The sequence below is a fragment of the Cucurbita moschata genome, unplaced genomic scaffold, assembly GCF_002738365.1.
Source record: "Cucurbita moschata cultivar Rifu unplaced genomic scaffold, Cmos_1.0 Cmo_Scf00001, whole genome shotgun sequence".
NCBI lineage: Eukaryota > Viridiplantae > Streptophyta > Magnoliopsida > Cucurbitales > Cucurbitaceae > Cucurbita > Cucurbita moschata.
The window spans coordinates 10492738-10517700 of NW_019268517.1; the positions used below are offsets into that span (position 1 = coordinate 10492738).

Below are 24963 nucleotides of genomic sequence, written 5' to 3' on the forward strand. Positions count from 1 at the left end.
AAAAAAAAAAAAAAACAAAAACAAAACTAGTGTTTGTGATGTCATGCTACACGATTTGACATGTTTTCAGTAAATAATTTTGACCCTTGTTGAGGGTTCTAGAATGAGATTCTTAGTTAAAGGTTCTACTAGTTAAGCTTATTTATACACACAATTATTAGTTTCATCCTTTGAACCAAAAGGGTATAACAAGCAGAGATGCTAAGTAACAAAAGGGATGTACATGTCCCAATCTTTAAAAAGTTCATTTAAATTGTTAAATACGGTTGTAAAGAAGAAGATGAAGATGCAAAAGTTCTTAACAAGTTTTTAAATCAAAAACCCTTCTTACAGACAAAAGCCCCATTGCGACTTTTTTATTCAACATTTCTTTTACAACAAACAAGAAACTCTCTTTGCGAACCATAAAAATGAACAAAAACGGGGCCAAAAACCTATCAAGCGTCAGATTACAAAAGGTACTTGAAATGGCGTTGATGTGCATTTTAATTCAGCAATAAAATTTTAAAATACATCTTCAAGAAGGCATGTTTGCGCCATCAAAAGGACTATAATTACTATAGGAGATACTTACAGAGAACAATTAAGAACTTGATTCAACTAAATTTAGAAGAGGATAAATCAATCATCAATATCAATATAACTACTACTGGTTAAACATTAAGATAAAGCCTAGCTTCTAGCAATGCTGCTTAAACAATTGAAGTATGAGGATTTTACTACGTTACTTACGGGGTGGGCTGGCGGCCAAGCTGTGACAGAAGTTGTTGCTGCAAAGTAAACATTTGCTGCAAAAAGATTTGCGAAGGAAGAAAAAAAATCAGAAAATGTTTATACAGAGCATTGAGATTGGATAGGAATCATAGGATCAGGTTGGATTGAGGGAATATAAGTAGACTGAGGACGTTGACATGGCAGTTATCTGGATCCATTCCATTTACCTGCATTGTCTCAGGAGAGGTCAACTGTTGTAGAAATTCAGGATTCTGCATCATCTCTCTAAGCTGAGGATTGGAATCAAGCATGCCACGCAGTTGAGGGTTGAGACCAAGAATCTGATAGGAGATATTGTGAGAAAAACAAAGAATGTCCACGTCATCTTCAAATTCTAATGAAATCAAATGAGTACCTGGTTCATATACTGGGGGTTTGATAGAACACTTTGCATCATCTGTGAAATAGCTGGGTTCTGCATTAACTGATTCAGACCAGTGGTATCTGGGGTTGCACCCAACATGCCCTCGAGATTTGGAAGACCAAGCCCAGCTAAACCAGTGGGAACTTGAGCACTAACATTTGGAGTAGGATTTGACCTTGTAGTGTTAGTTTGGGTACCACCAGCTGATGAATTACTGATGTTAAATGATTGTAAAATATCCTCGTACTCTAAAAATAAGATATGGACGCAAATTTGATAGATGGGAAATTTAGATACTAAAACTGTTAGGAGAGGGTCAGAACAATTAGCTGAAATCCTCATAAGTTAATGGAACATGACATACTGAAATAATTAGAAAAATGCAAGAACTGAAATGCCTATAATTAAAAATATATTGGAAATATAAGACAAAACAAATCCAAATAAAATAGTGCTTACTGCTAGCAGGGGTCCATGGGTTTGGAAGTGGGTTTGTATTTGGAGAAGGAGATTCATTAGTCGTATCAGAATTAGTAGTAGATAAATTGGATGTTGTATTATTGGTCACATTCCCACCCGTCCCCATAAGTGCAGCAAATGGGTTCGAGGCTTCATTTCCAGCAGTTCCAGACATAGTTGTTGCATTTAGAAATGGCTCTTGAACAGTTTCATACATGCGCCTAAGCATATTAAACCCCTCTGGGGAAGACTCTATGTTGCTCATTGCTCTATCAGTATTCCGCATCATCTCCCTCATAAGCTCAGGATTTCTTGCAGCCTCAAGCATCTGTCGGAGAGTATTGGGATCGTTGAGAATGTGTGCAAGCTCGGGATTACGATCCATTATTTCACGCATTTGAGGATTGTTCATGATCAAGTTCCTCATGATGTCTGGATTATTCATGATGTTTTGTATGGCAGGCATGTTCATTATTTCTCTCATTATGTTTGGATTGCGGGTCAGCTGCTGCTGTACCTGATCAAACTCGGGAAGACCAGCTCCAAACAAGCCACCAGTGGCACCAAGCCCATCAATACCAAGTCCAGGAAATAGGGAAGATTCCAAGCCAAATCCTCCCCCCAGTGCTCCACCTTCATTTAATCCAACACTTCTTGCGTTAGTCGAAGTAGTGTTCGGAACGCTAGCATTGGGCGCAGTAGCAGGATTGGTCGGCGGCACAGCAGGTGCCGATCCACGAACCAAATGGACGGTGTGATCTGCCTCTAACCCTAACAGAAATACAACCATATGAACAATTACAATACTGAAAAAGGGACTTCCAACAATATATCAAAAACCTAACATCCCGGTATTCATAGAACAATAAAAAAAATTCAATGCCAACAATAAAATTTAAGAAGGAAAGAAAAAAGGTAAAATAATGAGAATCCAGATTTGTCAAGCATTAAAAATTCAATGCAGAAAACCCAGAATTAATCCAATAGAAACGCACCATAGCTTTTTAGGGTTTGATCATCTTTCAAAATCCGACCCTTGTAAATCAGGCGCTGCTGATCGGGTGGAACCTCGCTCTGCTCGGCAAGGATCGATTTAAAGGATCCAACGGAGGATTCGAGGTTAACAAGAACAGAAAACTTAGAACCATTGGAACATCGAATGTTGACGTTGACTTTGACTCCTTCGGCAGAGGTCGTGTCGCTGGCACCAGACACATCTCCATCGCCACCACCCATAGTCTTATATCCCTCCCGTACGCGGGAGGTCCCTCGCCGGCCGAAGTGAAAGAAAAATTACAGAAAATTACAGGACAAGAATGAACGGAAGAGAAGACGAAATTAATGGAGATTGGAAACCCTAACCACGAAAACTACGTTGAAATCAATGGCAGCAGCTTGATCTCTCTGTCGTGGAACGGAACCAATTGCCACCAAACTGAAATGTTTTGGTGACATTAATAATTTTACAATTATAAAAATAAAAATAAAAATAAAAAAAAAAGGGGGAAAAAAGAGCGAGAAGAGACCCAAATGAAAGCAAGGAATTCATAGATGTCTATGACGCGCCTTTCCAGCGCGTTATGCCTACTCTCTCACAGATACCCTTAAATTTTTTTAACTTTTAATAATATTATTTTTAGCTTTTAATAATATTATTTTTAGGATGAATATTTTGTTCTTCAATATTTTAAAATAATATTAACATTTTAATTTTTATATTAAAAAAATTAAAAATTATTGTCAATCTACGGCCCCCCGTCATAAAAAAGGCATTAAATTAATTAAAAAAAAAAAAAATAAGATTTTTTTACAAAAATTAGGGTATTTTTTAAAATTAAATAATAAGATTAAATTTAAATAAAAGGAGTAATATGTAATTTAGGACTCATCCGCCGAAGATACGGCGTGCGGGAGCAACCAAAGCACAGTAGAATTGAGAAGCTTGCGCCTCCATGGCGGAATAACAAAGCGCGCCATGCTACAATACTCCTCTTCTTATGGCGTTTTTTTCTCTGAGACCCAACAACGGCTTCATTTCTCACATCCTTGACCTAATCAAGCTTCAGGTTAATCCCTTTCTCTTGTCGGCTTCGTTTTCGTCTTCGTTCCCTTTCTTTTTCTCGATTCTTTGAACAGTTTCAGCACTCGCTCTGATTTGTTTCCATAACGACGTTGGAAATTTTGTATTTCAGAGGCTCACTCACGCTTTTACTAACGGAGAGCCTATTCGGGCTCCTATTTACTCAGCAATGGATTTTCATTCAATGGGTCGTCAAGGTGTAGTTTTATCCCCCTCGAGTTCGAGTTTGGATTTTGCTTTCGTTACCAATTGAAGGAAGTTACCAATGGAGTAGTATCTTTTCTAATGTGGATTTCTCTGCCATTTATGCTGTTAATATAACTCTATTTCTTGCGTTATGCAATTTTTGGTTGTTAAATGGCTTATGGTACCGTGTTTCATTCATGTAGATGCATCCAACATTGACATGCCCAAATGGAATAAAGTTGATGGACGGGCTTTTGGGATCAGTCGTTCAATGATCCCATCTTCATCATGGATGGTCTTGAAAATTCTTCACAATAAAGGTAGCAAGTTCATTGTTTGTACACCAACAAATCTTTGCAGCCATCACACTGACGTTGTCCATGTCGTTAACTCAAAATTTGATCCTGCTGCAGTTAATATTAATGTGGCTGGGATGAATTATCCTTGTTTTGTTATGGTAGCTAAATATGTTGCTATAGTTTAAAACCTTCTGCTTCATGAACATCCAAGAAACCATTCATATTCTTAATCAGTTATATATTGAGCTTGTAAGGTCTTGACATGTAGTTGGCTGCCTATTCTTCAATTATATCGCATTTTGTTTTATTAATTTGAACTTGATACATTACGTAATGGACTTCATTTCTTTGTTATGCTTAGGGTTTGAGGCCTATTTGGTTGGTGGATGTGTGAGAGACTTGCTCCTAAATAGAGCACCGAAAGACTTTGATGTGATTACCACTGCTGGACTAAGACAGGTCTTTATAAGCTTTGTGTAACTTCTTGTAGTTTTGTTTTTACTTTCCCTTTACTATAAAGAGTGAGATCAATGTATTTAATAATGACATGGTTTGTTGTGTCTTATGCAGATCCACAAACTTTTTCATCATGCTCAAATTGTTGGACGCCGTTTTCCTATTTGTATGGTTAATATCAAAGGCTCTGTCATTGAGGTAGCGAAGCATTTCTATATTCATGGGTCTTCTTTTACATATGAATTTGGTTTTTCTTGATCTAGTAAGTAATGTTCTGAAAGGCATTTTTTTTTTAGTTCAACAATCTATGGGTAGGGATTGGAACAGCTCACCTTGAAGATAGATTTCTTATTTCTTAGTTACTAGATATATGTTCAAGTTAGTAAAGAATTTTGGAGTAACATCGTTGTTCTCACCTAGATTTCCATCTCATAGGACTTCTTTAGGGCTATAAATTAATCTAATTAGCATGTCAGTATTATTTTTATATTGATATATTTCTTTTTTTAAATAGTACTGGGTACAAATTTATAGTAGGTTCCATAATTAATTCAATCAAATGAGGCGCTGTTGGCTTAATGGGTATGACATTTTCTGTTGGAGCCGAGTTCTTTGTGGCACAAGGTTATTGTGAGCAAGTAGAATCTCATCCATTGGAATGTGTCTTGGGTCATGGGTCTGGAGGCACAACCAAGAACTCATGGATCGCGGTTGGTGTAGACCTTCCTTTTTCGCCGAAGGGACTAGTTTTATATAATTATTATGTTTATGCCTGATTTGCATTTTTATGATTTTTCTTCCTCTTTTTCAATTAAAAAAAAAATATATAAATCAAGGTTTACACCTCATACCCCCTTTAGGCTTACTTCTCACTTTTTAAGCGGGAAAATCTCAAATCCCCAAATAGTCTTTGTAATACATCGCTGGCAAGTAATTTACAATTATTGATCTGCTATGTGCTCCGGTGATTTTCTATCAGGTTTCAAGTTTTGAAACAGTTGCAAAACATTCTAAAGGAAAAGAAACAGTAACGTCTTCTCCAACACCAAGAAAGTGTGATGAAAAGGACTTAATCCGGTGGAGGAACTCTCTGCATAGGGATTTCACAATTAACAGGTCAGTTCTATTTGTGTTTATTGTATAGTCCATTTCTGTACACGTTGTCTATGTTCTTTATGAAATATATCTTTTGCAATGTGAGGTTCACCTTCTTCCCTTGTTAGTAAGTGTTATATCAGATCTTTTACATTATATAATTTTTAAATGTGCTGAGATATTTAGATCTTCAACTTAAGTTTGGCATTGTTGGAAATCTGCTTTCTATCAAAAAACCCTGTATTAACTACTGAATACTTATTTACTAATCATGTTAAATTTGTGTTTGATTCGTGGTTGTCTTGATATTTGTTGAAGCAGTTTATTCTTTGACCCTTTTCTGAACGTAATCTATGACTATGCCGAAGGGATAGCAGACTTAAGGTCCTTGAAGGTGAAGATCTTTCCCCTTTTTAAAAATACGCATTTGTGTCAGTGCCCGATACTTTCTCTTAAGAATAGTCCAGGCCTTTTAACCTTTTTATAACAACCTAATTGGTCATTATGTCTGAATTGCTCATTAATTACTCATGAAATGTTATATGGTATTCATTTAGTTTCTACAAAATGAACTCGTTCAAGCAATTTCCATTTCTTGTATTCCAATTCCTTTTTAACTCTAAATTATGTGGGCAATTGGCATTAGTACTAATAATTGTTCTCTTGGATGTTGATTGCGTCATTGCAAAGAGCATAGAAACATTTTGTTTGATGAAAAATAAACATTTATTTCCTATATATAAATATATATTTTATGCCATTCTTTCTTATTTTTGGGACGGGCCTAATAGATACAGTACAAAGGAAAGTTTGCATATTACCTGTATTCTGTTGTCCATCCCTCTTCCTATATCAAGTATTTTTTTTCCCCATTTGTTGCATGACCTGGACTCAGCTGCGGACGCTAATTCCTGCATCATTGTCATTCAAAGAGGACTGTGGTAGGTTTTACTTTTCCTTGGGTACTCTGTAGGCGTGATAACATTTGGGACTAGTGGCACCTGTGGTGTCCAACAATACTAACTAGGCTACTGCTATTGCATGTTTAATTTTTCACTGTAGCTAGAATTCTGCGTGGCTTAAGAATTGCAGCTCGTTTGGGTTTGTCACTCTCGAAGGATACAGAGACTGCAATGCGTAAACTTTCATCTTCTATCGCAAGCTTGGATAAGGTAACCTTTCGGAAGTTGAACAATACTAATCTCCTATGCTTTACCTCGTGTTCTTCTCCTGCTTTCACTTTTTTTCCGGAGTACACTTCAGCTTTAATAGGAAGGCTTTCCTCTAGTATATGCTCTTAAAGTACAGTACATACTTTCTGAGGTTTTACTCTTTTCTATTTGGTTGTCCTAGTTGTGGTAACTTAGAGTTGGCAGCTACTGTTAGATAGGTTACTTAGATAACATTTTTATATTTTCAGTCCAGGTTGATGATGGAATTTAACTACATGCTATCTTATGGAGCTGCTGTTCCTTCTCTCTATTTGCTCCAGAGGTTCAACCTGCTTGAAATTCTGCTGCCATTTCATGTATGCTTTTCTGATGATTCCTTCACTACGAACGTGATCTTGACCTAATCCTAGTATGTATCTGAGTTGCAGTTATGATTGCAGGCTGCATATCTCGATAAACAGGACATTAAGAAATCTTCTCTCAATTCCACAATGTTGATGGTGAGTGCAGTAATTTGTCACTTCTGGTTTTACCTAACAAGTGTGCTTCTGTACGTTTCTTACTTTTACAATAAATTTGAGAGAATTGTCTATCCCATTCGGGAGTCAAAGAATCTGATTTCAGATAATCTGAAATACCGAGGAGGTTCTCTCTGAAATATCCATTCTTAAGCTAAGCTACCATATCCATATCTGACCTTTGGACACTCCAACACTTGATGGACATGCATTAGACACTTATTAATACAATAGACATGTGTTAGTAGTTGTACAAAGTGAATATTAGTCCATCATTTGTTAGGCACGTTTCAAAAACTTGTTAAAGATACTAAATAGACACAATAGATATATACAACAAAAATAATAAATTTGGAGAGAGAAGTATGTCAAACTCATTTTATTTATATAAATTCATAAACTCAGACTTTGAATTTCTCGGTTCTATAAAAATGTGTCCTTATCATGTACACATCTCAGGTTTTTTTTAAAAATAACGTCTCATCGTGTCTTGTGTCATGTTATATTCATGTCTCATATAACATACCTGTATCCGTATTCATGCTTCTTAGATGATGGTTTTTTTTTTCTTTTTCAAGTGAGTCTAAGCTGTCTCCATTAATATAGGATTTAGGCAACAAATTAGAATAGAAAATTATTGAAGACTAATATTCCCTTGCTTTTGTGTAGGCTAATATGTCCTATTTGCTTGCTTTCAAAATTTGTGAATTTGGCTTTCTTATACATATCAGGGTTCTCTAATATGCTCCTCCACTCCTTGAACACGATTTCAATTTTCAACACTACTTGTTCGAAGTCAAACTAGCTAAACATGTCATTTTCTGCAATTCTATGTAGGATTCTTGTATTGATTGCTTCTATTCTTTATTCTATGCAGAAACTGTTCTCCAATTTGGATAAATTGGTTTCATGTGATCGGCCTTCAGACTGCAATATATGGTTAGCTCATTATTTAGTTTTCTTTCACACTTGGTTGTTAGATTTTCCCGTTCACTTTTAAAGTCAGATTTTCTATATCTAATGTCATGCTAGCCATCATATTAATATTTTCTTTTGAATTGTTTCAGTTTTATTTAAGTGGTATTTTGTAACCAATAAATGATGAGCATTCGTCAGCTTTAATAAGTAACTTACGTTTGATATTTCTTCCAAGACTCACTGCGGGTTTAAGTCTAAGAGTTTTGATATTGAAGCTAGGTAAAAATAAAGGAACTGCATGTATGGCTAGATTTTAAGCCACATATCTATCCAGGCCCCAATATTGAATTAAGAAACTTGATAGAACAACCTTGCGGAGATGTTGAAGCTCCTTTTCTTTTCTATAAATGCCAGTTTGTCAATATGGATATCTCATCCATGTTTCCGTCCTAGGTAAATATAGACCATTGGCATATTAGTGAAAAAGTATCTCTGATGAGATTGAAAATCGTGCAGGGTCGCATTGTTGGCGTTTCACATGGCGTTAGTTAACAACCCTCAGAACTCTCTTATAGTTCTGGCTTTTGCTGCCACCTTGTACCATGGAGAGTGGAATGAAGGTGTGAATTATGCAAGAGAAAACTCTCTTCTGCAGATCAATTTAAGACCGGAGATTACAAGATCGGCTCAATTTAAATCAGCGGAAGAGCTTGCCGAAAGGGTTACTCACTTTGCTTTAAAAGTACAGGGTTGCATTGCTGCTTTAACTTCAGCAGACTGTCTCTTAGAAGCCATGTCAACGTTTCCAGCCTCTCCACACTCTAGTTTGGTAAATAATACTTATATATTAAGTTAACAATCATCATTTATATTGCTTACCAATGTCTATATTAATTCTAATGAGAACGTCAACTACGTTTGATCTTTTATCCGTGCCTGTAATAATTAGTGCTTCTTTTTAGGTGTTTGTGTCCAAGAAAGCTGCCAAAGATGTTGCTAAAATTATTGAAGTGCTGGTGAATGATGTTGAATCCTACAAAAATACGAGAAAAAATTTTGAAATTGACTATCAGCTGCTTAAGAAGGGTATTTTGAATGAGAGTAGATTTGTCTTGGGAAAAGTTATCTTGGAAACCCTGAAAGAGGCAATTGTGCAGGAAGATGGAATCATTCTTGACGTGAAACAAAATCTTTGTGTTGATGCAACTACTGAGGAAAATTATAGTTCACCCGTCTCTGATTCGGTGAAGGACCAATTGGTGGTTAAAAGAAATAAGAAAGTTCGAAAACTGCTATCTAGTTCTGAAGTTGAGTGGGAAGGGAATAAGAAAAATAAGCTTGATGGGAAGGAGGGAAGTATTTTTGACAGGGTAGTTGAGGATGGAAGGTGTGTTAACATTGCAGAACCCTACAAAAAGGGAGTAGAGGCATCTCAATTACCCCATGCTGGATTAAATTCGATGGAGGATTCATTGTTGGAGTCAAGCAAATGTCATCACTTTGAAGTGAGGGAGAGTGAGGTTATGCAAGAAAATCTTGAAACCATGGACAATCAGGTTAAGAAGATGACCCCATCCCAGGAAACACGTGATAAGGTTACCAAGGAGCTACTTCATGCTGTAGAGGCCAACCCATGGAAGATGGACAAAGTAAATGGGAAAGAAGGAAAGCCAGAGAAGAAAGAGCATGGTTTGCAGCCTCAGGGAAAGGAGAATATTGAAAAGAAACGTAGACATGTAACAGATATCGAGCAGCACAAACGTCCGCTGTCTAGCCTTTTTAAGTAAATTCCTAAAGGGTATGAATCAGAAGCTGTTCTTTGAATTGCTCAAAACCGGCGCACCATCGTGGAGGTGTATGATTCAAGTACCATACTTGTTTCTACCCAAGATTTGATCATTACAGTGCCATACTTCAACACGACCGCCCCTGTTCGTTTCTGTTCAATAGTAGAAGCAGTTCAGATTAGAACTCCCGGTGATCTAGAAATCCAACCGGAGTTTTTCCTCAACTAAACGCCGCGCATTCGTCCCGAACCAGGAAGAAAGAGGTAATAGAATTAATCAAGATAGACATAAAATGGTATTTCTGATTCATTCCCTGTGTGTTTCTGTATCGTTTAAGAGTTTCAAATTAATTTTAGTAAAGAACATAGCTTCCCTGGTTCTGAAGACAAGTGGGTAACAAATTCATGTAAAATACTGGATTGATTTGAGTCAATTTTGGGTAGATAGATCCGTAGAAAGTTTTGGTCCAGTTGATACATCAAGCTGAATAATTTTGATTATCTCGATTTACCCCTACATTCTGTTTTATTATTATTATTCTTCATTTACCACCAATTTTTCTTTATCATCATCTATGTTGGTTGGATATTAGGGTCGAAAGTTCTTCAAACTAAATGATGTGATTGTATTGATACAAGTTGTTATTAGATGGAGATGAACTTATTTCTCTCTTGCACCATTGGAGATAGACAGCCTATTATAAGTAACCTCAAACTTTATATCTTTGAGTTCACGGATAGAATTGAACCTTTGACATTTGATGTCTCAACTAAGTTGTCTTTAGGTATGCCTCAAAACTTCATCTCTCGTCCTAGGAAAACATGTCATTTTCCGACCAAGTAAATCCAACAACAAATCTAGAATCCTCTCAGACTTAATAGAAAGAGGTTAATGACGTTTTGATTAGTTGGGTTATTTTAAAGTAGACGTTATACTTCAATTATTGAAGCCTAATAATATTATGCATATCATTTATTTTATTTAGTGTTGAGAGCGTTATAAATTTTGCCTAATAATATTATGCATATCATTTATTTTATTTAGTGTTGAGAGCGTTATAAATTTTATGTAACACAAGATTGCAATAGTAATTACTTTTTAGTTCATTTATATTCACTTTATTTATTCTTATCTTGTCCACCATTTTGATCGATGTAGATGAAACTTATTAAAAAGTAGCGTTCCATTGAAAAACCTATAAAAGAGGTTAACGATATTTCTCGTTCGAATTCTCTTTAGAATTTTTTTGAAAATTTTCATGGTGATACAATTAGATGAGAGGTGGAATTTTCATCCTTGCCCACGTGAGCATCTTTATTAAATAAAGTTCGAATGTAGTCTCGATGAAGAGGTTAGCATAGAAAAATTATTTAAGAAAAGTATAGAAAAATTATTTAAGAAAAGTATGGTGTTAAGTATGATATTTAATATAAAATATTAATAAGAGAAAAAAACCCAGAAAGCAAAATACTTTGTACTAGCTTTCTCTTGAAAAAAGAAAAAAACAAACAAACAAAGAGAGCGAAAAGCCCTCCCGTCCTCCTATAAAGCCACTTGTAAGAAGCCATTGGGGCGTCCACCAAACCCTTTCCCTTCAAAAACCAGACTCACTTCTTCATCTTCTTCAAATCTTTCTCCCCTTCTCTCAAAATCTTCTCATCCATGGCGGCCACTACTTCCCCTACCTCCTTTCTTCTTCAGAATCCACATACCCACCATGTCAAATCTTCCATTTCCACCTCCCACTTCAACACCCTCCCTCTCCCTTCTCCCTCTCCAAAGCGCATCTCAATCTCCTGTGTAGCGTCCACCACCACCTCTGTCGGGATCCAAAATCCCTCTTCGTCGCAGAATCCTTCCGATGATCGGGTCTTCAACTTCGCCGCTGGCCCTGCCACCTTGCCCGAGACTGTCCTGAGAAAGGCTGAGTCTGAGCTCTTCAACTGGCGCGGATCTGGCATGAGCGTTATGGAAATGAGCCACAGAGGTAAAGATTTCACATCCATAATCCAGAAGGCCGAATCAGATCTCCGTAGCCTTCTGGATATTCCCTCCGATTACGCCGTTTTGTTCTTGCAGGGTGGCGCCACCACTCAATTCGCTGCGATCCCTTTGAATCTGTGCAAGCCCGACGACACCGTCGATTATGTCGTCACTGGTTCATGGAGCGACAAGGCCTTCAAAGAGGCTCAGAAATACTGTAAACCTAAGGTAATTTGGTCCGGCAAATCGGAAAAATACACCAAAATCCCTGCATTCGAGGATCTGGAACAAAGCCCTAATGCCAAATATATGCATATTTGTGCAAACGAGACCATCCATGGAGTTGAATTCAAGAACTACCCAAATCCGAAGAGCCTCTTGGTGGCCGATATGTCCTCCAATTTCTGCTCGAAGCCTGTGGACATATCCAAATTTGGGATAATTTATGCAGGAGCACAGAAGAATGTAGGGCCATCTGGGGTCACCATTGTAATCATCAGGAAGGATCTGATCGGTGGAGCACAAGAGATCACTCCAGTGATGTTGGACTACAAGATCCACCATGAAAACTCGTCGCTCTACAACACCCCACCTTGTTATGGCATCTACATGTGTGGATTGGTATTTGAAGATCTGCTGGCACAGGGGGGGCTAAGGGAGGTAGAGAAGAAGAACAAGAAGAAGGCTGAGATCCTTTACGAGGCAATCAACCAGAGCAACGGGTTCTACCGGTGCCCGGTCGAGCCATCGGTGAGGTCGTTGATGAATGTACCATTTACTCTAGAGAAGGCAGAATTGGAAGGCGAGTTTGTGAAGGAAGCAGCAAAGGAGAAGATGGTTCAGCTGAAGGGACATAGATCAGTGGGAGGAATGAGAGCTTCAATATACAATGCAATGCCATTGGCTGGAGTGGAGAAATTGGTTGCTTTCATGAAGGAATTCCAGGGAAGGCATGCTTGATAATATCATACAATGTGAGATGTAATTTGCAGGTCTGAAGTGAAATAACGCTGGATCTTTGTTTTGTTTTGGGTTTTGTTTCTTTTTTTGTTGGTGATCTTGCTGGATCTTTGTTTGTCCAATGTGGGGGTGGGGAGTTGTGTTTTTTAGTGGGGTTTTTGAGATAAATTTTCACATGAGGATTTTTGATCTTCTGCAGAAAAAAGATGAGTAGTAGTAGTCGTAGTTTAGGCTGATGATTATATAATAATCGAAGCTTTTGAGTCAATAATTTCTATAGGCTGCTATATCAATCAAGGCTTTGACTCTATAATAAGCTCACACTTTTTTCCTTTTTTTTTTTTTTTTAACCAATTCTAAAATTTTAGGTTGATTGTTCCGCTCCCCCTAAAAAGATCTCTGGGCTATTTTATTTCCTGGATCCGAAAGAGAGTACTTGGATTCTCCTAATAACTAAAAAGTGTATCATGCCTGGAATTGAGATCTCATTCAAAGAGAAATATATCAAATATTTGGAGCTCCTTTTTGTTTGAAAAAGCCCTCCTCCACTTCAATTGGTATTTTTTCACGACAAACAAACATGAGATAACAAATCTAGTCTTTTAGAATAGCTGTCCCGAATTCAAGTTGATTATGTTTTGCCAAGTACTGTGATCAATGATTTATAAAGCATTAAGCATATGTATGAAAAATAATTAATAAAATTTTAGAGAAAAATAATATTAGAGTTTTTTTTTTAAAAACAAAATTGTGGATCAGCCAAAGTTTTGTGAAATTTTTAATTTTTATTAAAATTTATGAATTTAGAGTCGAGTTTGATTTTTTTCTAAAATTTAATTTAATATAATGAAAAAAGACTTGGATGGAAAATTAAAACCAAAACCCTACATTCAAATCACCTTGAGGACAATATAAACTACACATAATAGAAGGATCCAAGGAACCAAGGCTTTATTATTACTCACTGTTCTATGAAAAGGTCAAATTCTATTCTAATTCAATGTCACACATGTAGGAACTTAGGTAGCACGTCAAGTTTAAAATAACGAGTCTTGTGAAACTTACTGTTATTTCCTTCAACCACCAGCGACTTGGGCAACGGCGTCGACTTAGGTGAGCGAGTGGTGTGCAAAGAGGCACGACAATCTTCCTTGTCTCGGGATCGGTCAGTGCCTGGAGCAGCAGTCAATGAAGGCAAGAGACAGTGACAATGGCGCTGGTGCAGGAGGGGCAGCAGTGCCGTTGGCTGTAGTGGTGGTCGCACAACATGCGGGAGAAGGAGAAAGTAGAAGAAGCGGTGGCTCCGGTAGGCAGCTTGGGCTCATTTAGGGCTGCATGCATGCGTGAGAGGAGGAAGGGTTGGACAGCCGAGCTGGCTGCTGCTAGAGTTTTTAGAATTTTTGGCATCACAACAATTTTCAAAAACACAAAATAAAATAGCTATCCAGATCTCTAAATAAACATCCCAATCAGATTGCCCCACCAACCCAACTTCAAAACGATGGCCTACTAAATTCAATTCATTTACCTGTAAGTGATCAATTTCGTTCACTTCCAAACACAAGGAGAAAAGAATCCATCAAGAGGTTCAAATGTAGCAAACTATGAACAAAAAAATCACTGCATGCATATATTAGAAAACATTTTCATGAAATTACAGCACTCCTGCCTCCTCCTCTCAGACGATAAATATAAATTTCTCTCCCTCTCTTCTGTCATGTTCCATGTAGATCTTATCCTAATCTATATTGTAACAACTCTCTGTAGATTCTCATTTTGGCATGAAAGAATGGTTTCTTACAAGAAACAGTTCCGAATTCTTACAGTTACGGCAACTCTGCATGTCTGCCGGCAGTTGAAGAGAACATTTGCTCAAGCCACAGTGGCAGACGTTGAACCTGCAAAGTGCTGAGAAATTTTCAAGAGGCTCCCTCTCATCTGTCATGAGAATGCAAATCTTGAGAAGAGAGAGAGAGCAGATCCTGAAGAATCGGGGCTCGGAGGAACATCGGCCGAAGATCGGTAGGCTTGTTGACATTTTTGTGTCTGTATAATAAGCACATCCACCAAAATTATTCACCATAGATGAGATGTGACTATTAAAAAAAACATGAGGCCAGGGTAAAATGTTTTTTTTTTTTGGGGGGGTTAAAGTTCATTACCATTTCCTTGTATTCATTTTTCATGCCCATAATTGATTACTGATTTAGAACTATAGAGACTCATATAAACTATAGGAATGCAAGCCCACCAACCAAATTTTGAGGGCATGTCAATAATTCTGAAACATGATCATATTCCTATTATTTTAGGTGATCCTTGTAAGCCTTGCAATGGTTTTCTACTTTCAGTTCCATGGGTTCTTCTAATTGCTCTTGATAATTGGCCATATTTAAGAAAGTAAAACACAATATTTACTGATGATTCAGAGGATAGAGATATGATATAATAGAAAGCATATACAACCTCTTCTGGACTAAACTGGAGGAGCATGGCAACCACAGGCAGCAGAGCTTCTACTTCACCTAATAAAAAATAAAATTGGGGACATGAAAACGTGAAAAGGGTGTAAAATAAATAAAAGCCTAATATCAATCAATCTTTAAACCCATAAATTGGAACAAGGATAGTAATTGAAAAGGATTGGTTTTTTCAAAGCAGAAAAATGTTATACTGTACCGGTTTCTAGGAGCTTCAAGATGACATTCTTCAGATATGTCATGTCTACACCCTCCCTTCTCTGTGATCTTTCCATATCACGAAATTCAGCCTTTAACATTGCTTGCTACACCCATGAAATAATGTTTAAATTTCACACCAAAAATATTAGTAGTTGATCTACAATGACAAGACATATTAAAAATTGGATCAATTTGGACTTAGTTTTACCTGTTGGCTATGCAGACGATTCTCCCGTTCCAGCTCCTCAATTTCTTCCTATAAATACAGAATTATTAGAATCATAATCTAGAAAATGAAATACAAATTATCTCAATCAGTGAATCATATACTTGAAGAGCTAAGATATGCCGCTGTGATTGGGTCAGTTGTTCTTCTCTCTGAGCCTGCTGCCTTGCTAAAACCTGGTTAAGAGACGAAAAATAGGAAACAATCATGAATAAGTTCACTATGTTTTAGATCCAGCTAATTCCACGTGAAATACATCAAAGAATTATTATTATTATTATTTCATTTATTTATTATTATTATTATTATTATTTTTTGTAAAGGGTGTGGATTCAAACCTATTACTCTCTTGGTCAATGGCTAAATCAGTCAAGTTATGCTAACATTGGCATATCACGCAAAATAATTTTAAAAAATCATAAATTTCTTTAATTAATGTAGCAATGGCAGTAAGCAACCATGGGGTCACGTATACAAGTAAGAGAAAGAAAGAAAAATTCCATGTTAGACACTTTGATAGAAGAGAAATTGATAATGTAATTTAAACTTGACTATATATTTTAATTAATAAAACTTCTACTACAAAAATGATATTACAAACAAATATAAGTTACAACACATTTTTATGAGAGAACGTTGAACATACCAGAATCTGTTGTTCGGCAATGGAGGCGCTCAAATTTGACGAACCTTGTTGTTGAGTAGCTGATACCAGTTGAAGAAAAAGAACGTTAGGATTTCAATGGCCAGTTTTAGTCAATTGTCCAACTTCATTCAGTTATTATAGTATCAAATATGAGCAGCAAATGAATAGGGAAAGGAAAAATCCCTACCTGCAGTATTATCAATTTTATCTGCCTGAGATGATTATAGAAGACAAGGGTCAGTAATGAGTATAGAGAACACTATAAAAATTTTCAAAAAATCACAACCAAAAGGAGTAGAAATAAACATACGGGAGGTTTTGATTCCAAAGATTGACGAAGATTTTTATTATCATCTAAAAGCCTAGAAATTTCGGTATCCTTTTCCTCGATCATTCTATCGGCAAGATCACGGAATGAGTTATGCTCTTCCTATAGATTGCACAGCAAAGTAAGAACTTGAGGATAAAATTATTTTAGAGTAAGTCACAAGAAACAAAAAAAGAAGAGAGAAGTATAATACTTGCCTTCAACTTTCTATACCCTTGTTTCAACTCTTCAAATTCCTTTTTTACATCTTGCTTAGAGGATTCTTCAAACTGAAATTTCAGAGCTTCACATCTGACTGCACATAAAATAATACGGTAAATAATCTTCTTTGCAACAACTAATGATACTAATCTATCACTCTGTAAAGGAAAACCAAGAAATACTGTCATTCACACTGCAGATATTACTTACTTCGCCATGATTCTTCCAAGTTCTGAAGGCTATGTTCCCAAGCTTCCTTTTCTGAATGAAGGTGCAAATTAGCAGATTCAAGCCTCTTTTCCAGGCTCTTAATATTTTCCGTAGCCTCATTGAGGGCTGAATCTCTGTGACAAATGGAATTAAGAAGTTATCTTCTTTAAAGAATGCTGTCAATTACTCAACTCATAAAACTTCGGGTAAACCTTATGGGGATAGATCAAAGTGAGTAAGTGACACATAAAACAAAACGGTCATTAGATGTAATGACAAAAATTGGCCATCATGAGAAAATATTTTTGGGCTGTCTAGGAATCCTTCTCACCTAAAAATACAACGAGATATCCATGAAAAAATATTAAATCACACTCAGATGCATTCATACATTTCATTTTACTAATGTATTATTCTAGGTTTTCTCAAACAAATAGAATTCGAAGAGAATTCCTCTCTCCGTCCAGGTCAGCGGGTTCTTTGCAAGCACAATGGAGAGACGGCAATTCACATTTTTATCCATCGTCCAATCTCTCATCAGTATTGACAGGATGTCCAATACATTTTTAAGTGCCATTCCTTCCCCCTGTTTGTGTTAAGAATTTTGTTCATCAGGTGCTTGCAGACACCCAAAAGCAAGGTTACAGTGCTTTCACTATGGCAATTAAGGCATCAATTTGGGAAATATGGCTAGAAAGGAATAAAGGATCTTCATCTGGGAGGACGCACTATGCCCACTATCAGGTTATTTTTGTTTACTTTCTTAAATGTTCAAGATAAAAACAATCGATAACTACTTTCCCCTTTATAAATGTCAATTGGAGAGATTTCTTGTAATTCCTTTCGATTAAGTTTGGTGGTTGTCTTATCTTCCCAATTCCATGTACGTGAATACCTATGGTAATACTGATTTGTCCCACGATTGAGGCATGCAACAGCGTTAATCATTCCTGGAACATCTTAAATGCACCCAACATTCAAATCAACCTTAGGTGGTATAACTGCTACCGAAGTTGCAATTTAAATTTGTAGCAACCGTCCTGGAGAAGATGAAAATGAAAAGAATGAATCTCAAGCATAAGACTACCTTTCTCGGAGTTCTTTATCATTATTTTCCAAAGCATTTTGAAGATCTAGCTGAGCCTGATCCTTTTCAGCATATGCCAACGCGATTTCCTTTTCAGCCTCCTATAATGCAAAGTTTCATAATTGAAGAGAGCTCATAAATCAACATGGTTATTAACTTTACTTTTAGGTGTGTCCTCACCTTCAATGCTTCCTCAAGAGCTTTAATTTGGTCAGAGTCCACAGCAGCGGCTACCTCTGCTTCCTTCTTCTGAAGAAGTGCATGAGCACGAACCTTGTATGAAGAAAATTCATTTTCAAGGCGATTCCTCTGCAAGAATAAAGAAATTGCATCAAGCCAATTCTGATTTCAAGTAGATGTTGAAGGGAAGAAATATCACTAAAAAAATCCATTTATGGGTAAAAAAATAGTAAATTTATTCCCGTTACAGCATCGAACTTCGGTAAAACAGGTTCTAGGTTTGTTAGGTAACTGAACAGTCACTGCTGATAGATTGATGGAATGCCTGATATCAGATGAAGAATAAATAGAAAAAAAATGAAGCACTCGAAGACTATTTCATTAAATATTGGAGAACAAGAAATGCACAGTGAAATCTGAGCATGCAAAAGAGTGGAAGAAGTTATTCAACAAAATATTAGAGAACAAGCATACCTCTAGGACTATTCCTCTGAAAGATGCTATTATTTTAACTTTTCACATTTCTATTTGGGGTAGGAAACAAAAATTTCATTGAAGATATGAAATATTACATATGTGGGAGTCATCCCATAAACAGAACCTATCAAATGGCATTAAAAAAATAACGAAAGTTTTTGGCACTTTAGCCTTCCAAATGTGCTCAAATGTAAGGGCTGGAGGAGCAACAAGTTGAAAATTCTTTCGCCAAGCGAGAGGTAATTAATTCAAGAAAGAGCCAAATTTCATCATATAGGTAATGAAACCACCGATGAGAGTTTTAAAACAAACCAATAGCAAAGAGATTCTAAATCACAATCTGAGGAACCTGGAAGCCTCCTTGAGCAAGTCAAGCTCGAAGGCAGAATAGAAACCTCACACCTGACTGGCCCTGTTCCATTATTTTTAGCCTCTGCCCATTAACAATTACTTGTAATAGACTAACCTATTATCTTCTATGCCTATTCCTATACTCACCCGTTATCTCCTACTATCTGCTAAATCTTCCCTATACCATAACAATTGCTAGCCTCATCATCCAGGCTCGTAAGACCATCTTCAACGGCTCAATGAGTTACCAACAAGGAAAATAATAAATAGATAAGTAAATTGGAATGATTAAAATGATCGCAGATTCTAGTGGTTTATCATACCTCCTCTTTGATAGTCAGTAGTTCAGCATCTCTCGCACTCAACATCCGTGTTTTTGCAGAAACTTCCAGTTCCAGCTGACCTGCCCAACAAACAAGAACGCAACATTTTGTCTGTTTCTTTTCAATATAAGAATCATCAACAAAAGTCAACAGGACTTCTTCTCATACTCCTCATTTTAGCAGCTTCAATTTCAGCACGAATGCAATTGCTCTCAGCAACCTCTAACTTCATTTTAAGTGCCTCTGAAGAAGCTTGCCACACCTCCTTTTCTTTCTCCTGTAGCATTATACAACTATGAATCTAAGATTATAAAGCTGAAATTTGAATTCAAACTGAACCTAAATAAGGCCGTGACAACCATTGTGACAAGAAATAAGCTAGAGATGAAAACGCAAATCAGATCAATATGAATTCTCTAAAATAAACTAATATATCAGAAGAATGTCAACCTCGGCAATCTTATCCACAAAATAAAATAAAGAGGTAAGTTACACCATCTGAATGTGCCTGCTCATGTTATAAGCAATCTTTTTCCTTTCTTTCATCCTCATGGATTCTCATGAACATCTTGCCCGTCAAGTCCTTAATATTGATAGAGAACATTTTAGGAGCTACAGAACTACGTTTTCCAAATAAAGTGTTTGCAAAAGAACGTAACTAAAGAGTCAAAATGGTAGTGGTACGGAATGTGTAAAAAAGTTCAGTATATAACGTTCCTAATTCATTTGCAGAAGAGAGAGAATGATTTTGATAAATTTTCAAGAGTTCAAAGTTCAAACCAAAGAGCCTACATGTTCATTTCTCAGGTGAGCAAGCTCTCCTTTTACAGTTTCCGTAGCAGCTTTATGTCTTGCTGCCTCACCACTTGATGCTGCATCCATCTCTGCAATCTTTGATTCTTTCTCCGCAACTAATTCCTGGAAAATATATTCTTACAATCTTCACTAAAAGGCAAAAATAAAAATTTAGAACTATCACACAACGGTATGAAAAAAGGAGAATTATATTGCAACCAGAACTAACTCCCTTATACTTTCATTACAAGCCTTGTCTAGGTCCAATTTAAGAAATTAACCCGCCCCTTTCTTCCTTCTCGGATCATCCACTACCTCTTAGCTATCAAAGACTAATGCCTTTTTTTCATTTAATAACTGGGGTGTGTGCATCATAGATAAACTACAATTTGAATTAACTCTTACCTGTAGAGAAGAAATCGTTTCTGTAGCTTTATTTCTATCAGATAAAGCATCAGAAAGTTGCATTTGCAAGCTCTCCAAGCTCTGGATGAAAACAAAAAACACAGATGATAATTGGAAGATAATAGGACGAATAGAAAGCATGAAATTCATTCAACATATATGCCTTGCCTTCTGATGTTTTGCAGAAAGGTCAGCTAGTGAAGCTTGCCTTTTCTCCTCAGCAGCTTGAAGCATTTTCTTCCCGTCTTCCAGCATCTGAAACACAGAGTTGAAACACATCGTTGTAGGATAAATATTTCAAAAGCCCTCCAGTTATTTCAAGGTAAAGGTATCAATGAAATTTTGGTACTTGATGAATTCATAAATCGGGAGAGTAAAATTATAATAAAGAAAAACACTAATTATGAATTTTCAATATAATATTTAGTTCTTCTTTTTGAGACGATGTAGGAGTCATTTAATCACTTTTCATCTATCATGGTTTCATTTTACGGACTAAACTACTATTCAAACTCAATTTTTGTTATGACTTCAAAGGATGTGCATTTACTACTTCGTTGGGACAGTTTTGGTGGTCTTCCAAGCAATGGCTGCATAGGTATTGAAAACGTGTCCTTTTTGCACTTTGTTGGGCCAAATACTTAAAGTTTACGTTTACTTACAGAAGTTACTCTTTTTGAAAATTCCTAAGTCTTCCCCTAATCCTAAATCCTAATTTTTACAGAAATTTTTTTTTCTAAATACTTAAGGATTACATTTACCCCTGCGCATAAAATTAGTAAACCATTGACCACCATCCAGTTCTTATCATGAGAAATTGGTAAAATACAATAATGATAAGGTCAATAATTAAAATGATTTAGCATATTTTTTTTACACAGTGAGAGTGATGTCAAAAAGCTTTCCAATACAAAGCATAATATAATACCTGGTCCTTCTCCGCAAGGGACTGCTGCAATGCCTCAATTGCACTTTCTTTAGGCTGCAATGAGTGTCGCAATTCTTCTATGTTATCTCGAAGCCTGTGCATTAGCGATGTCCATACATGGAAGAATTATAAAAACATAATATAGTTGACTGTATAGAATTATTGAACTATTATAGTTGGTTCAACAGATAAAGTCAGTGGCATCTGGTTCTTATTAGAAAAAATGGTCTATTTTCTAGAAAAGTTACAGGTTAATCACCCATAATTGCTATACTAAATTTAGAAGTAAAATCTAATTTTTCTGCCAATATGAATTTGAAGCATCTGAGGATATTTTCATAATTTAACTCCAAATAGATTATTCATATAGAGACAACAGTCAGGGTTCCTACTGCAAGATAGATTGAGAACTTGACAAAAACTGGAATAATTTTTTAAAAAAATCATAAAGTGTCCCCTGAAAATGGAGTAGCTAGCAAACTACTTGGAATAAAAATCATAATTTCCTACCTTATTCCCCTTTGGACAAAAGAAAATATTAATAATATAGGATCCATCATCCAAACAGATACTCAGCAATGAACAGAGAAAGATGCTATTCAACATGGTAGTTTCTAAATTCAAACCATAAAGTTATAATAATAATAATAAGTCACAGAGATTTTACTTATTGTTTGCACTTCTTAATTGTTGCCTCTCTGCATCTATTGCTTTCAATGCTTCATTAGCTTGTTGCCTAGTGCGTTCTAGTTCTTGTTGCAGTGCAGTCTGCTGGGATGTTGCGCGCTCTGCTCTTTCATTAACATCACGAAATTGAGCCTCAAGGTCATCTTTTTCCTGCAATGTTTAAGCATACCATCAAAACAAGCAAAGTGATTTCTCAAAGTTTATGTACACGCCTGTATGTCTTACAAATACACGTTTCTTTCCCCTCCAACATAAAGAAGAAGGAAGAAGACTGGAAGCAACATTGCAAGAACATATTCAAGTACCATTTCATTTACATTCAATGTTTTTGTATACTATTGACCCATAACAGCAACATGATTAAGTTACTCTTCAGTTTGAAAAAAAAATGACATGAGACACATAAAATGATCTCTTAAGAAAAAGTTACAAGATAAATTTAGAATAATATACTTCAGCTTTGATACAACATTTTTAACAGATTATTTGGCCAAACATAAAGCATTTAATTTTCGCCAAAACACATGCATTATATTGAATATAACCAATCGAATAAAACACAAAAAGATCAAGGTAATCCATACATCTAAGAAATTGCTCGGATATGCAAGAATAGTAACAGAAATATACAATCCTCTGTTAGAAGTTCCCACACACTTACTGACATGGTAATCATAAAACTTTGATCTCAAAAACAGGGTAGATAGAAGATGCAATAGGATACAGTTAAATAAGCACAAGGAATACAGCAAACACCTTCTGAACATCTTGAATGCGCTGTTTTGCACGTTTATGCAGCCTGCTAAATTTTGAGTCCAGGTCAGAATATTTCTCATCACGTTCTTTTATTTCTTGCTCCAACTTCTGTTGAGCTACATAAAAAAACATTTATCTGCTATAAAATTAACGCAAGAAGTCTCCATTTTGAAAATTCTAAAACAATCTCAACCAATTACAATTTACGTTCAGGTCAGATCGGACCTTCGACCAGCCTTGCAGAAAGCTCTTGAACTTTTGCATCTGCTTCTGAATGGGCTTCTCGAAGATGCTGCAAAGCTTGCTCTGCTGCTCCTCGTGTCTGCTTTTCCTCCAAAAGTTCTTTACTCAAAGACTCAATTCTTTCTTGAAGTTCCTTCAAATCAATGGATTCTCCATCTGTCGAATCAATTTCTTTGGTTCGTTCTGGCACATTCTCCACATTCTGGAGAATTTTTATGCTTTCTAACCGAGACTTTAAGTATTCATTTTGAGATTTCATATCGATAACCATTTGTACAAGCTCGTCATGATCATCGGAGCATTTGTCGCCATCAGAACACCTATCTTCCACAACAACATGGCCATTGCCCTTATGGTTCACGCCGGATTTCAGCTCCTCAGACATTGTCCCCGGAGTTTCACTAACATCACTTTCCTCCGAATCCATTGTTCCACTACTCAATTTCACCGCTCAAACCAAATAAGAAATCAATCCGCAAGACCAAAATCGAAGACTAATTAATTCAATTGAAACGCACAGCACAATTATTCACTCCAGCAGTTTCGTTGCCGAATCACAGAAATCTTGGAACAAAATCCAGATCATACCTCGTTCCCGCACTCGACGTGCTTACAAAAGAAAACAAAAAACGGAGATCTTTAAATCACAGCGTGCAATTGGAGAATAAATGTCTCGAGAAATAACAGTACCTTGTATCAAGAAGATAGAAAATGGCAGCCGGAGATCTATCGCGGCGGGTACGGGAAGAGGCAAAAGAGAAAAGATTGAGATCTGTGGCGCTGAATTTGTTATTGATAAATCTGTCCGCTGCAGATGAGACGCTAGCAGAAAAATTCAGTTGGTCGCCACTCTTTCATCGGAATCGTCCGATGGGCGTCAGCTGGAACCGGATTCTACTTGGTAATTATGCCTCCCGCGAGCCACTTCACTGCATCTCTATTTATACTTCTCGTTTTCATTTCACAATTTCACTCATTCTCTTTAAATTATTAGTTATTAAATTTTACGTATGCTTCATTTGAAATTCATAAACATTTTAAAAAATATAGGATACTTATTCAAATTTTTTATTTTATAAAATTCAGATTAATAGATTCTTAAAATTTAAAACTTTACTAAATACTAAATACTTAATGTAATGTGTATATTTATTATATAATTATGTTTAATAGGTCCATAAATTCTTAATTTTGTGTCTTGTCTCCGTTCTTGGAATTTAAAATTTTATTAAAATATAAAATTAAAAGTTATCTTATAAAAATTCCATTTTTAATTTTATAATTTTAAAAAATTTACAAATTTATTACATATGAAAATAGAAGTTAATAGCTTATTGAATATAAAATTCAATTCTGAGTTTTTTTTTTTTTTTTTTTTTTTTTTTAAA

At 36.1% G+C, this 24963-nt stretch overlaps 4 protein-coding genes across 7 annotated transcripts in view; 2 read left to right on the forward strand and 2 right to left on the reverse strand.

The window, feature by feature from the left end:
• LOC111445769 (ubiquitin domain-containing protein DSK2a-like) overlaps positions 1 to 3048 on the reverse strand; it is a 5354-nt gene extending 2306 nt beyond the window's left edge. The window contains exons 1-5 of the mRNA XM_023084241.1: positions 2593 to 3048; positions 1598 to 2368; positions 1130 to 1341; positions 942 to 1055; positions 733 to 788 (exon numbers count right to left, since the gene is read on the reverse strand). Coding sequence (XP_022940009.1) covers positions 733 to 788; positions 942 to 1055; positions 1130 to 1341; positions 1598 to 2368; positions 2593 to 2833 — 1394 coding nt within the window. The 5' untranslated portion in view covers positions 2834 to 3048. The remainder of the gene's footprint in view (positions 1 to 732; positions 789 to 941; positions 1056 to 1129; positions 1342 to 1597; positions 2369 to 2592) is intronic.
• Positions 3049 to 3493: 445 nt separating this feature from the next.
• On the forward strand, positions 3494 to 10656 carry LOC111451426. Its single transcript, XM_023091849.1, has 14 exons — positions 3494 to 3663; positions 3790 to 3874; positions 4067 to 4183; positions 4524 to 4621; positions 4733 to 4816; positions 5598 to 5734; positions 6035 to 6107; positions 6609 to 6654; positions 6776 to 6885; positions 7134 to 7241; positions 7326 to 7385; positions 8281 to 8342; positions 8838 to 9150; positions 9284 to 10656. The coding sequence occupies exons 1-14, from the start codon at positions 3595 to 3597 to the stop codon at positions 10106 to 10108; spliced, it is 2187 nt and encodes a 728-aa protein (XP_022947617.1). The 5' UTR covers positions 3494 to 3594; the 3' UTR covers positions 10109 to 10656.
• A 1006-nt stretch (positions 10657 to 11662) lies between these two features.
• On the forward strand, positions 11663 to 13367 carry LOC111446717 (phosphoserine aminotransferase 2, chloroplastic). Its single transcript, XM_023085654.1, has one exon. It carries the CDS (start codon positions 11771 to 11773, stop codon positions 13049 to 13051), a length of 1281 nt encoding a protein of 426 aa, XP_022941422.1. The 5' UTR covers positions 11663 to 11770; the 3' UTR covers positions 13052 to 13367.
• Positions 13368 to 14656: 1289 nt separating this feature from the next.
• Positions 14657 to 24963, reverse strand: part of LOC111459718 (protein GRIP) — a 28395-nt gene continuing 18088 nt past the window's right edge. The window contains exons 1-22 of one of the 4 annotated variants that reach the window (XM_023102943.1): positions 24266 to 24501; positions 23558 to 24009; positions 23333 to 23448; positions 22557 to 22726; positions 21890 to 21983; positions 21130 to 21216; positions 20962 to 21042; positions 20554 to 20679; positions 19930 to 20038; positions 19762 to 19841; positions 18611 to 18739; positions 18431 to 18531; positions 17344 to 17477; positions 17130 to 17227; positions 16915 to 17034; positions 16792 to 16816; positions 16605 to 16663; positions 16063 to 16134; positions 15941 to 15988; positions 15731 to 15836; positions 15518 to 15576; positions 14657 to 15097 (exon numbers count right to left, since the gene is read on the reverse strand). In XM_023102943.1, coding sequence (XP_022958711.1) covers positions 14993 to 15097; positions 15518 to 15576; positions 15731 to 15836; positions 15941 to 15988; positions 16063 to 16134; positions 16605 to 16663; positions 16792 to 16816; positions 16915 to 17034; positions 17130 to 17227; positions 17344 to 17477; positions 18431 to 18531; positions 18611 to 18739; positions 19762 to 19841; positions 19930 to 20038; positions 20554 to 20679; positions 20962 to 21042; positions 21130 to 21216; positions 21890 to 21983; positions 22557 to 22726; positions 23333 to 23448; positions 23558 to 24002 — 2364 coding nt within the window. In that variant the 5' untranslated portion in view covers positions 24003 to 24009; positions 24266 to 24501 and the 3' untranslated portion in view covers positions 14657 to 14992. Of the gene's footprint in view, positions 15098 to 15517; positions 15577 to 15730; positions 15837 to 15940; positions 15989 to 16062; positions 16135 to 16604; positions 16664 to 16791; positions 16817 to 16914; positions 17035 to 17129; positions 17228 to 17343; positions 17478 to 18430; positions 18532 to 18610; positions 18740 to 19761; positions 19842 to 19929; positions 20039 to 20553; positions 20680 to 20961; positions 21043 to 21129; positions 21217 to 21889; positions 21984 to 22556; positions 22727 to 23332; positions 23449 to 23557; positions 24185 to 24265; positions 24502 to 24963 lie in introns of those variants that run through there. The other 3 variants (XM_023102779.1, XM_023102863.1, XM_023102986.1) reach the window with 3 other exon arrangements.